At 42.6% G+C, this 13,086-nt stretch overlaps 2 protein-coding genes across 13 annotated transcripts in view; both read right to left on the reverse strand.

The window, feature by feature from the left end:
* tead3b (TEA domain family member 3 b) overlaps positions 1 to 3,840 on the reverse strand; it is a 37,059-nt gene extending 33,219 nt beyond the window's left edge. For 4 of the 9 annotated variants that reach the window (XM_076024973.1, XM_076024972.1, XM_076024970.1 and 1 more), the window contains exons 1-2: positions 1,178 to 1,355; positions 513 to 704 (exon numbers count right to left, since the gene is read on the reverse strand). The gene's annotated coding sequence lies outside the window, so the exon portion shown is untranslated. Of the gene's footprint in view, positions 1 to 512; positions 707 to 1,177; positions 1,357 to 3,717 lie in introns of those variants that run through there. The other 5 variants (XM_076024969.1, XM_076024966.1, XM_076024967.1 and 2 more) reach the window with 3 other exon arrangements.
* A 337-nt stretch (positions 3,841 to 4,177) lies between these two features.
* On the reverse strand, positions 4,178 to 13,027 carry LOC142887402 (tubby-related protein 3-like). Of its 4 annotated transcripts, XM_076025043.1 has the most exons (16): positions 12,935 to 12,996; positions 12,800 to 12,868; positions 12,630 to 12,718; positions 12,512 to 12,551; positions 10,653 to 10,785; positions 10,453 to 10,557; positions 10,241 to 10,366; positions 8,987 to 9,118; positions 8,772 to 8,903; positions 8,607 to 8,689; positions 8,355 to 8,519; positions 7,581 to 7,693; positions 7,365 to 7,473; positions 7,099 to 7,197; positions 6,150 to 6,321; positions 4,178 to 5,070 (listed from the first exon to the last, which is right to left on the reverse strand). In XM_076025043.1, the coding sequence occupies exons 3-16, from the start codon at positions 12,677 to 12,679 to the stop codon at positions 4,937 to 4,939; spliced, it is 1,593 nt and encodes a 530-aa protein (XP_075881158.1). In that variant the 5' UTR covers positions 12,680 to 12,718; positions 12,800 to 12,868; positions 12,935 to 12,996; the 3' UTR covers positions 4,178 to 4,936. The 4 variants fall into 4 exon arrangements, with proteins under 4 accessions (XP_075881158.1, XP_075881157.1, XP_075881156.1 ...); XM_076025042.1 differs by having other exon boundaries at positions 12,630 to 12,868; positions 12,935 to 13,004; XM_076025041.1 differs by lacking the exon at positions 12,935 to 12,996 and having other exon boundaries at positions 12,630 to 12,908.
* Positions 13,028 to 13,086: the final 59 nt, after the last annotated feature.

Below are 13,086 nucleotides of genomic sequence, written 5' to 3' on the forward strand. Positions count from 1 at the left end.
AATGAAAACAAAACAGGTTTGTTAATATAATACTATTACTTAGTTCAAGTAAAGCTTGAAGATGTTTATATTAAACCTTGAAAAATACATTTTTGGTATTACATTTATTATTGTGCCTGCTATTATACATCAACATATGTAAATAAAATGCCACAATATTTTAATATATAAATAAAATAATGTAAAAGTACTTGATAAACTGTTTAAAGTTCATGCTTGAGCTCTCTAATGAAATAACACAATAATAATATTGTTTCTCTCCCCCCGCAAAAGTCATACACCTTTTGTTATTTTACTAAATTTAAATCCCATCACTTGACAGAGTGAAACTCGAGTTCAAGAATACTTTAAGATTGTCCCCCCCCCCCCCCTTTTAAAATAAACACAATTAAGTTTGGGTGGTAGTCGAGGGGTTGGGGGGTAGTTTGCACCTCTTCTGACACTGGCCCCTGTCTGTGGGCTGCAGAAGGGAGTTTGGGCGCCTGTGCTGACAAATCAGGACGTGCTCTTACCTTTTTTTCTTCCCTGGGGGGGTTGGTTGGTTGTCGGTGGGGGGCGGCGGCGGTGGTGGTGGTGGTGGTGGGTGGTGTGGAGCTTTGCCGCAGCCGTCCAAAGCGCAACTTTCTTGTTGTATTCCTCCCAAATGTTTTTTTTTTTTTTTTTTTTTGCTTGTTTGTCTCTTCCCTCCCTCTGTGCCAGGCCTCCTCTGCAGGAAACGAGGGATGGAGCGAGCGGTGAGGGATCCCGGTGCGACACAACATGCAAAACATACTGGCCCGATCCGTCCTTTCTTTCTTTCTTTCTTTCTTTCTGTCTTTCTTTCTTCTCCTTCTTTTTCTTCTTCTCTTTCCCTCCCCCTCATTCGCCGCTGTCAAAATAAGCCGACGCGGTTTTCGCTCCCCGCGCGCGCACAAACTTGGGCTCGCGAGTGCGAATCCGCTGTCAGCCGCTATACTCTAAAAGTCTACCGACGTGCAAAATGTTCGCCGTGATATCATTCCCTCCCAACGCGAGCAGCTCCGCGGAGAGGGAGAGGGGGGAAAAATGCAAAAAATGACAATGATCTGAAAACTTCACCCGAGACAAGCGGCATGCGAGGGAGAGAGCGAGAGAGGGAGAGAAAACTTCCCCAGAAAAAGAAAGCTCTAAAGCTGGGAAAAAAAGAAGAGCAACTCACCTTTTTTCTCTCTCTCTGTGTATATTTTAATCCCCTTGCAGTTCCTCTCTCGCCCGGGCAGTTTAGTTGAGTTTTGTCGTATTTTGGCGCCTTGTTGTTTTGCCCTAATATTTCTCAGAGGTTTGACAGTATAAGTGGAATGTTAAGTATGACTTTGGTATGAAATCAACGCACTACACTGGAAAACGAAGGGGGAGGGGGGGAAAGGGACGCGCGAGGAGGAGCCAGTGGCGCGCGTCAATCAACGGGCACGCGGGGCGGGCACTTCCCGCCCACGGCACGCCCACCGCGAGCCCCGAGCCGAGCTGAGCAGAGCCGAGCTGCGGCCTCCCGCGTCTGCGGCCGCAGCCGGTTTGTAGTAAAGTACCAACCATCTCCGGGAAAGTTTTGAAACACATTTCACTGGTTTCTGTATTCCCGCCATTTTTTCAATGCTCAAAAGTTTAATGTTGTTAAGAGTCTCTGATAAAAAGTTTTTTTTTTTTTTTTTTATTGAAGACAAACAAACAAAAACCTTGAATATTTCACCACATGAGGCTGAATATTGTTCAATTTCTTTTCAGAAGCACTATCGACAACGTATTTCTGCCCCCTACTCAGTACAGTGCACAATAGTTTTTCAAACAAAAGTTTTTCACTATATCAGGCATGGGCAAACTATGGCCCAGGGGCCATATGCGGCCTGTTAAGCTTTTCAATCCAACCTGCCGAACTTGAAGAAATGATATTAATAGTAAGGAAGTAATAAAATATATTTTTCCTCCTATGAGCTGGGTCACCAAAACTCTCCATCCATCTACTCCTGTTCAAACCTCTGACCACCAATTTTAGAACCCACTGTGGCTCACTAGTCAAAAAGTTTGCCCACCTCTGCGCAATGTAGTCCACTCAATGTTTTCCCCAATGCATCGTTAAAAGCAGTGAACAACCAAGGATATATTATAAGAACTGGATACCGGACTGGCAAGTCAGCCATTTTTTTTTCCAAGTGGCCACTCGACGTATTGAAGCCAAAAACTCCATACGGCCCTCAAAGCATTTTCCCCCATAGACCGCAATACAAAAAAACCCCCCCAAAAAACGCCTGTAAACGGCTGACAGTAAAACTGCGGCCTGAAACATGGTTAATAATGAATTTTTCAAACAGATTTTTCAGCCATGGACCTTTAACCTTTCCAAAAAAAATGTAAATACCACGAAAATGGCCAGAAAAGAGTTTTTCCCACGTCACGGCGCCACATGTGCTGTGTCCCAGTTCATTCTGATCGGCTGATCTCGATGTGTGTGATAGAACTATGAACTATGGGCCGCATAATGCAGAAGCATCCCGGAACCCAAAACATGTTTGGCATTTGTGCGCTAGATGAGCAACTACATTGAAATGACTTGATCCCCGGGGGCTTGTGTTCAACCGACGGTCACTAAAATGGCAATGCATCCCATCACCTGGAGGTCTACACCAAGCAGATTCACCCATATTTGTTGTACCCATTTGTTACTCACCGCAGCGTAAGTGGAGCTCCTGGTGGGCATTTTGCTCAGTTTAAAGACCAATCAGAGCTCCTGCACTTATAAACAGCGCAAACAAAAACAAAACAATCATAGAAAACAGAAGAAAAACAAGTAAATGGAAGACAGGGCAGTTCAATTTGTCTTAAATAAGTCACGCAAATACATTTTTTTGTTTGTTTGTTTGTTTGTTTGTTTTTACAAAATATCCAATGCCGCCTCCACACCAGGAACAGTGTTCACATCAGAACCGCTGCATTCCGTTAATGATCATTGTTGATCTACATGTGCCCTAATTAGGAAGCAGGAGTGGATATCTTGGCCAAAAACACTGACGGCTGGATTTTTTGTTTTTTTCTCTTAATCACTTAGCTTTAAACCGAAGCACTCATCCATCATAGGACCCTCTTGGAATTCATTTTTCAGCAAACTGGCCCTTTGACCTACGATACACGCTGAAACAGGACTTGGACACGGTGTAAACATAACATTGGGCTATTTCTGTCGTTTACACTTTAAAATGCCATTCACAGCGATGACTTCCACTTTGAAGGAATGTGACGCTCTGAAGATGAGATTCCTTCTGAAGAAATCCTTTAAAGGAATTTTCAAAAGCCGCCGATCAAAAGCATTTGAAGCATCCCTACTTCACCCTCAGTTGCAATTCATAATAGTGTCCCGCTACTTGAAATGATGTGGGAACATGTGGGGATAGATAGATAGATAGATAGATAGATAGATAGATAGATAGATAGATAGATAGATAGATAGATACTTTATTCCCAAAGGGAAGTTCACAAGGTCAGACTAACTAATACCTGACAGATGGTTCAGAAGGTTTGATCTGTGGCTTCAGCCAGTCTTTTCGTTTGCACGCTTTCCTGGTTATGTTTTGTTTACCTCAGATAAACTTCCTTCCCTTCTGAACCATTTAGCAACAGCTCCTTCTTTTGGTCAACAGCGTGATTGCAACGTCTCTCCGCCGAGGTCGCCGACGTGACACAAAAGCGGAGTTGTGGAAGATGACTCACTTGATGAAAGGACTGGAAGGTCTTACCGAGTGGCACTAGTAATCTCAGCAGAATTCTTGGCTGGGAGTCACGGCACAGCCGGAGACAATGGGACGGAGAGGAGCTTCACTCTGCATCACGCTTCCAAAGAGCTGCCCGCTTCAGGCTTCATTTAGTCTGCGAGTTTGGACAACTGCCTGAGCAGGTTGAGGCAGAATACACACCTCTCCGTTTACTAGCGAGGCCGCTTGGCATCAAACAGGTTTTTCGTGCTGAGTGCGCCTCGGCTTGGGGAAGTCAGGCGATGACCGCAAAAAAAAAAAAAAAGCGCGGGCGTCTGAACTCGCACCTAGGAGGCATCTTTCTGAAAAGGCACTCTGCTCTGAGTCTGCTTTTTTGCGAGGTTGGTGCTGAATTCACTCGCTTCTTTTTCAGACTTTTGTGTGAGATCCATGAATAAAGGTTTTTCTTTAAAGCCGACTTCAAGAGAAAGAAATCACAGTTTATTAATCACCTACTATTACAGTAAGCCTTACAAATCAAATAAAGGCAGTGATCAGGAAAACAAAACACAAAAAAAAACAACATTAGAAAAGCCACAAAAAAAAACACAAAATCTCTGACCAGTGGACAGGTGAGAGAAGGAAACTCAGACGGTCGACTGTCAAAACACGATGCTTTACAAACAGATAATTTCAACCTTTTACAAATGTACTACTCTAAGAAAACATGGCTTTGATGTGGCTAACTAAAATCACGGGGGTGTGAATGAATTACGTGAGACAACAAAGACGCGACTGAAATTGTCGTCTGAGGCCGTCGCCGTGAGTTCAGCTGTGTGTTGCAGTCACCCCTGACACCAGAGCTCAGGGACGTGCGTGGAAACGGAAGGACAAAACCTTTCGGTGTCTGGCCGGCCCTGTCTTCTTGAGTGACGTACTTGGGAACCCCCGCCGTGATGCCGCGCGTGAATCTCTTCACACACATTCACTTCAAACTCTCCAATCAACACAGTCCTGCAGATGATAATCAAGACTGTCTGACCGAGGGAAATGAATTTCTTGCTTTTTTTTTTTTTTTTTGAGGTTGTGCATTCCAGCTGACTCGCCAAGACAGAAAAGAAAACCGTTCTCTCCTGCCGCACAATGCGCAAGATCGTGCGGTTACGTCGAGATCGACTTTGCCACGCGTAGAGGAGGGAAAGCGTCCTGTTGTTGAGCGAGCGGTCTCGCCGGCCACCTTACTCGCATGCGATCTTGCCATCGAAGCTGGAGAGCGCTATGGCGAAGGCCTGCACGGCACACATGGGGTACTTGTAGTCCAGCGTGAAAATGTCGTCCGCTATCCGGCCAAACTGCATCACTATGTAGTCCACTGAAGAGAGAGGAGAGAGGAAATGGTGAAGGACACACGGAGCCAAATGAACAGTGACAGCATTCTTTTACCGCAGATACCCGTATCTGAAAAAAAAAATTTTTGGACACTTAAAATTTGACTCAAATCCCAAATTACTGCCATTAAATATTTGCCGGGGAATTTGTTTTTCAAACGGTTTGGCTGCATCAGAGGCACACCCACAAATGGAGATGATTTTGTTGTTTATTGTGACTGCACTAAAATGAACTGCACTTGAAGACATAAGATTGATTCTTTACGCAATAGAGTACATCACAAAGGCAAGATGTGTCCAAAACCTTTTTCCACTGCAGTCCACAGAGACGTGAAATTGAAGTTCGACGAATTTTATCTTTGATGCTGAATTTGAGGAAAATATGTGACGAGAGCACAAGGCAAGTTTGCCCCCGATGAGCATTCAGTACAGCTACACAAAATATGTTAAGCCAATAAGATGGAATCAAGATGGTCTGCGACCCCAAGAGTCCTCTGCTCAGAAACACAGTTTCTATTCGAGGCATTTTATTCATTCCAGTGTGTTTGATTTAAGATAAATGAATCTGTGTTTTTGTCGGCAGCATTTTCTGAATGTTTTCTTGGTCACCGACAGACAGAAGAGAAAATGGATGCAATTAAGAGTTTGTTACTTCCACCACTATGCAGATGAATTCATTTTTATCTCGACTGTTAAATATATAAATAACATTAACATGGAAGTAAACTGGGATCACTCTCAAATACAAACACACGCACACACACACACACACACACACACACACACACACACACACACACACACACTAGATAGATAGATAGATAGATAACTAGCTAGATAGAATATAACTAGCTAAATAGATAGCTGGCTAGTTAGATAGATAGATACATAGATATATAGATATATAACTAGCTAGCTACCTAGATAGATAGATTATAACTAGCTAAATAGATAGATAGATAGATAGATAGATAGATAGATAGATAGATAGATAGATAGATAGATAGATAGATAGATAGATAGGTAGATAGATAGATAGATAGATAGAGTGAGTTGTACTCACAGTCTTTGCTATGGACTATCTGGAAGTTCTTGATGGAGGCCTGGGTGACCCTGCCATTGAAGTTGAGCACGTGAGAGGCCGTTTCTTCGTTCCACACAGGCGTTTTGTTGTGAAGATCGAGCAGATTCTCCATCCTTCTGTTTTGGTACCTTATCAACAGGCCGTCACAATCCTGTCAAGGGGTCGTAAAGTGTCAAAAAAAAAAGTGTCAGAGAAAATCGCGGTCACTGACAAAAGTCTTAGAAGTTGCTCTGAGAGATGACGACCAGAGCACTTAATTTGTTGACATTGCGCATAATAAGGGTGGATTCTGGGATGTCCAATTTTGTGTGTTCGTCATCAGCTAATTGCATCCGCTTGAATTTACAAGCAAAAACATCCCTTGACAGAAAAGCCGTGATTGAATTAAGACAAAAATGCCCTGCTGTAGAACATAATGCACCAAAATGGACACAAGGAGACCAACGTCTCTTTCCAATATTCATCTCATTTCACCGTCTCATTTGCCTCTTTTTATTTGTCTTTAGCCAACTGCTGGAATTAGATGCACTGTTAGACCAAGATGTGAATCTGAATCATTTTATGCAACCTCATCGTCTCGTCACGCATTTTAAAGTTCATCAGATCAGCCTTTCAAACACAGACAAAGCCCAGGCACAAACTACATGGGAACCTCTGTCTCATGAGGTTTGGCTGCTTATTTTTGAATTCCACCACAGACACACCACTTCTGTTTTCAACTCAATAAAAAAAGGAGGAAACCTTTTCTAACAGACAGATTCAGTCCTGGATAGTTTTCTAGTGTGTTTTCACTGTAATTCGAGTCACAGTAGCATTTGAAAATCAACAGTGGGTCTGAGTCGGTGACATGGAGGCAGAGAGTGTGACGTATTAGCCTCGTAAAAAATATATTACAACATTTTTTTTTTTCCTAAAGTCTGAAACTTACATTTCGAGGTCTGAGAGGTACTCGCTCGTTGTCTTTGTTCATTCCAGGAATAACAACTGTCATCCTTCGGGGACCCTTCATCCCCAAAACATTTGTTTCCTGTTGCCGTATGTACATTTTAAGAAAGAAAGAAAGAAAGAAAGAAAGAAAGAAAGAAAGAAAGAAAGAAAGAAAGAAAGAAAAAGTTTAGTTTTAGCTTTACATCCAACAAACCCTGTTGCTATTCACAAGTGTCGATCAGTTGCAATGAGCTTCTCGAAACTCACGTAGATGATGCCTGCCATCTCCTGCCGTGCATTAGACATGTCTGGAAGGGCTCGTTCTGGATTCAGAGCGTTGTCAAAGACGGTGAACTTGGTCCCCATTAGGTTGGACCTGAACCATTTACCCAGAAATGATCACAAAACACGAATGTTGTTGTCTTTTGCCGTCACAAGTGCATCTGAAAGACACGGGGGGTCGCACACTGGGCTACTTCCCACCTCAGTTTTCCAACAAAGTTCTCGCCGCCTCGGGATAAATCAGTTGCGTCGATGGAGATGAGGTAGTTTGAAGTTGCGCTTTTCTTTCGTTTCCGCCCGGCCAACAGGAAGGTCTACAGAGAAACACAATGACAAGCAGTCCTGAGAGAGCAGGAATGGACTGCTGGGTTGTTTTAAGACAAAAACTCCTCAAGACTGGGCTTTAAGGCCTGGTGTGGAAGATTCAGCAGCATCTAGTGGTAAGGAAACAAACTGCAAGCAAATTATATTTATACATATATCACTGTTAATTTGCTTGTAGTACGCTTCCTTACCGGATATATATACATACCGGTATATGTATATATATATTTATATATATATATATATATATGTATGTATGTATATATATATATATATATATATATATATATATATATATATATATATATATATATATATATATATACATATATATATATATATATATATATATACATATGTATATATATACATATATATACATATATATATATATATATATATATATATGTATATATATATAAATGAAGCTCTACCTTGTTGTTTTCTTTATTTCTAAAATGTCATTTCAAAATTTGAAACAAATTAAAATATACACATTCCTTTCATTTCTCCTTTGAATTTGGGAACTTCTGCCAATATTTAGATTCTACTTCTCCTCTTAATAGTGCCAGTTTTAGTCCAACTCTTCGGTCTGTTTCTAAATGACGGCCACATTTCCCAGTCAAGCACAGTGACACCAAGGCCCCTGACCTTTTTGTCGTTGTCCAGGTGAAGGTAGTAGAGAGGGTAGAAGTTCTTGTCCATCCCTCTCTGGTCTCTGGTCACCCTGCACTTGACAGTGAGGCCCTGTGTTGCTGGCTCCATCACAAACTTCTCCAGGTTGTCGAACTCGATCTCAGGCGACGGGGACCTCTCCTGGTAAAGTGAAAATGTTGCATCAGTTGCCAAAAACTGACATAACATTTTAGCGTGGTATGAAGTGGCCGGTTTTGGCTCCTCCACCTTTTTCTTCTTCCCTTTGCCCTTTTTCTTCTTCGTTTTTTCCTCCTTCTCTGACTCAGAGTCGTTGCTGTCGTCAGCCTTCGCTGAAAGACACGCAGGACAGAAACGAAAGGTTGGACGCCTGCCAGCGGCTCACCAGGAGAACACGCTCAGAGGGGAACCTGCCTTTCTTCTTCTTCTTCTCCTTCTCCTTGTCTCCAGATGTTTGGAACATGGACGCCGACGCAGCTGTGGGCTTCTTCTTTGACTTGCTCGATTTTGTCTCCTCCTCGCTGTCGTCACTGTCCGATTTGGCCGCTGCAGACAGAAGCAGGTGGATGAAAAGACTCTAATCAAGGACAGCTACACGTGAATTAAAAAGGCTTTTTGGGGTGAATCACCTTTCTTCTTGCTTTTTGTTTCCTTCCCCCCACTTATCTGGAACATTGAGGCCGGTTCCTTCTTTTTATCCTTGTCCTTGTCCTTCTCCTTTGACTTGGACTTCTTCTCTTTTCCGTCAGAATCTTTGTCCTCTGAGAAGTTCATAACAGGAAAAGTATAAGGGAATGATGCACTGACTTCAATGTGACGTTAAACTAAATATTTAGGGATTTAAAAAATGTGTGTGAAATTGGCAGCCCAGTGAAATGAAAGCCTGTTGTCACGAATCTCTGCAACACTATTTAAAAAACAAAAAGAGACTTGTAGTGTACTACAACTGCTCTCTCTCTCTCTCTGCCACTATCTATCTATCTATCCAGACCGCTGACCCTTTCTGATTCAGCCTTTGCTTTGAAAGTGAGCAAAAATAGACAAGAGCAGTGTAGTTTACATGAAGCCGAGAAAGGAATTAAATGAGTCTGGTTTAGTGTAAATATGGTTGAATTTGTTGACTTAAACACCACTGAGAGAAGAGCAGGGGAGCAAAACACTCACAAGTTGAAGTTGGAGAAACTGGTGCAAAGTTGTGATGCGGAAGGAAAATTAAGCCCAGCTCAGAGATAAAAAGGCTCTGACTGACAAAGATCGTTGTCTATTTACTGGAACACTCTGCGCTGTCACCACAGAGTGCTGGCAGAATGCTCATATGAAGGCAAACAAGATGATCCAGACACGTTCTTGTTTCTCTGGAGACCTGCTGCTATCATAAAACCTTTCTAAGACTGACCACCGGCAGCGCATTAAGAGCACTTTAATTTAGAGTCCCGGCTCGAATATTGTATTCAAGCATTGTATTCAAGCAGTTGCGGAGGTGCGGAGAGTGAGATCCAGAAGCGAAGGCAGAAGGTTGAAACGTTTATTCTCCGCACTTCCAACACATTCGAAAACACCGCGCTGCGTGGAACCCGGAACATGAAACACCAAAATATCCGCCCCCATCACGCCCACTTAAGTACCCCGCCAACCAGGTGAATGTCTCTCCCCTTCCCACCTGTACGTCACTACACAGTATTGTATACTGTGAATGCACTTCACTACAGATTTTTGCAACTTTTGGTGAAGTGTACAGAGGCACTGCACACACAGGCTCCCAACTGGTGGAACCATTAACTGTTTTACTGTTCTAAACTATGATTAAGGTTTTAGATGCTTTTTTCAAGGTAAAGCTTGCCGTAAAACAGTAAGACCGTCACTCCGCCTCTTCAATGCCTTACCTTTAGATTTAGACTTCTTCTCCTTGGCAGAGCTGGCGGATGGAGAGCTGTCCTTCGTCGTCTTTTTCTTGGTCTTCTTCTTGGGAGTGTCTTCCTCCTCATCATCCTCGTCATCTGTGCCGGAGTCTGAAAAGGAGAGGCGAGCGCACGTTTCCGAGAGTGTTGTTTCGAGTTTCTCGGTGCTGATTCTCCAGATGGCCTGGATCATGTACCTTTCTTCTTCTTTGGAACGCTCTTCACTTTCTTCTTTGGCTCTTTCTCCTTTTCCGGCTCGTCTTTGTCTTTCTCTGGTTTCTTTTTCTTCACCTTCTTTCCATCTGTGAGACAACGTTGGCAAAAACAGCGCCATGGAGACACAGCAGACACGCAAATTATTTTGGATTTATTTTCTAGGAGTGAAATCCTTCCTTACTTTGAATGGCAGGACTGTCCTCCTCCGATGCATCTTCGTTCTTCTTGCTCTTTAGTTTCTTGGGTTTGGCCTCCTTCCCGTTCAGCTTTGGCTCCATGGAGCAATTTGCCTCTTCCTTCTTTTTCTTTGGCTTCTACATGTTTTCTTAATGGATTCAAAAACGAAGAGACTTGAATGTCAGAGCAGGAGGGCAGCAAATTAGTGATTACACAGTGATTACAGACGCTGGGAAAAAAATATTATTTTAAATGAAATAATGAGTCGCATCTCAAGTTCTCCATTTGCGAAACTCACCATTGCAAAGTCAGCGGTGCAGCAAGGAGAGGAAAGATAGAAAACCGTCAGTCCTAAAGCTACTATCAATGCTTCCCAAGTGAAAGAAATTACACAAATGATCTTTCACATTCGAGTGTCAAACTCAAATAGCAATTTAGAAAAAAGGAAGTGAAGGAAGTACAGTAAAACCTTACTCTGACTTGTGGAGAACTTAATCGTGTTTCTGTTTTTGACAATGAGGTTGTGAAAGGCGAGGGAAAAAAAAAAAAGTTTCGTAACCATTAGATGTAACTCACTCAGGCCTCCCACAGAGACATGAGAACGGGGCAGTTACCTGATGGAGTTGAAAGTAGAAAATAACTGGACAATAAAAAAAACTATTTCTCTGTGCAGTATATGCAGATATAAATACTAAATAACTCTGAGAACCTCCTAGAAAGGCCTAGGCATTCTCTTGGATCACGCAGTAAGCAAACATGGATCCAAACCCACTGACTCTTTGTCCGTCTTATATAAATTTTGGTCTAATGGTCCTTTCACTCATCATAAAGACATAAAAGAAGCCTGTTGTGCTTTTGGCGACTGTTTAATCGGGAGTCTACGGACAAGATGTTTGTGCAAGACGAGGGCAACAACGTGTGACCCTCCAAGCCACCAGAGAATGAGGTCAGCGTGATTCCGCCCAGCGGAGACCGTATCAGTAATCCTATTAGAAGCAGATCCTGCGTGATGAACAGCTATTTGTGTCCGTAACTCCGAGCGATGACCGCAGATTTGGCAGACTGTTACTTGTTAAAAAATAAATAAAAATAAACGCTTCGGTTCAAGCTGTTACATGCAAAGTTAAACCTTTCGTTGACAAAGCCAAATACGCACTGAAGAAACTATTTTGCGTCGCCACATTTGCAAACACTCGGTTACTAGGGCGACCCTCATGACGGCGCATGATGGGAACGTGTGGGTTCTAGCGGCGCCTTTAAAAACTTTCTGGTTGACACGTGTGCAATTGCAACTCACTGTTGTTTCTTTAATTCTATGAACACCTAAATTCCTAAAATTCTGATGATGGATTCTGACCAAATTTCAGCAGCACGTGGAGTGAATTCCCTGCCACCTGTTGCGTTGAGGAGAGCAACGGCAGGGCGAAGAGAAGGCATATTGTGCTTAAATTGGGCCATAATCTTTTAAGATAACTTGCACGGTATCTGCCTTCATTCTCTGATCTGTGACTCTTCAACACACTCATCACTCACTGCATCAGCTCAATAAAAGTGGATGACCTCAAACCGAGTTGCATGAGAAGAGCTGAATAGAACTGTGTCCACTGCTGGGATGTCGATATACTCCCTGTAATTGTGACTCACAAGTAAAACATGAAACCTTTATTCTCCCTTTCTGGATTCTGTGTCTAAATCACAAAGTGCTAAAAATATCCTGAAATAAATGCATCCCAAATCTAAACTTAAGAAGCCCTAACATAATAAATATCCCACCCAAAATTATAAGACATGGTTCCACAACAAACAAAAGCAAATCCAGGAAAATTCACAATCGCACACTTTTTCTTTTTTTTTTTTTTTTACCTTCTCTGCAGACATCGCGCAGCCTCTGGCTTCAGCCTCCCTTTTGAGGTTAGGAAATAAAAAAAAAAGCAGGCCTCCCAGCGACGATAATGAAAGAGTGAGAAAGCCCTGTACTCACTGTGTTTCCATCAGCAGAAAGTTCCTAATAGGATTTATGAGTAAAGCCATCTGCTCTGCAGGAACACGTCAACGGGATGAACCAAGAGGCTGCGCGCAAGGGAGAGCGTTTGTTTATCATCGCCTGCAGGTCCTAAACTTGATATTTTCTGCGTCTGGAATCCGTCACACCTCTCGAAAGAAGGTCTAGACCTCCAGTGGATACGCCAGCGTGACTTCTATTTCCTGAACCCTTTGAACCTGCCGCAAAGTTATTTATTGAATTTTTTTGTATTTTAATCAGAGTTTAAAAAAAAAAAAAAGCACCTGAATACGCAGCCTTGGAGAAGGTGGATCTTCATCCTCTTGAGTGCTGGGTCAGATGAACATACAAATAAATGGAAGTACTCATCAAAAGACTCATAACACATTTGCAAATATGGCGTGGTTTGCTGACATGTGTGATTTAATACAGCTCC

This window comes from Nelusetta ayraudi, unplaced genomic scaffold (assembly GCF_046127955.1).
Source record: "Nelusetta ayraudi isolate G7.1 ecotype Tasmania unplaced genomic scaffold, CSIRO-AGI_Nayr_v1 ptg000017l, whole genome shotgun sequence".
Classification (NCBI taxonomy): Eukaryota; Metazoa; Chordata; class Actinopteri; order Tetraodontiformes; family Monacanthidae; genus Nelusetta; species Nelusetta ayraudi.

Bases quoted from the DNA above. Each gene is read 5' to 3' on its own strand.
- LOC142887402 (XM_076025042.1), bottom strand. From the start codon at position 12,679: ATGGCTTTACTCATAAATCCTATTAGGAACTTTCTGCTGATGGAAACA. The intron at 8,904-8,986 runs GTGATTCACCCC...TTCTGTCTGCAG, and splicing joins AACAAAAAGCAAGAAGAAAG to CGGCCAAATCGGACAGTGAC. The intron at 8,520-8,606 runs GTGGAGGAGCCA...TCACTTTACCAG, and splicing joins GCAAAGGGAAGAAGAAAAAG to GAGAGGTCCCCGTCGCCTGA.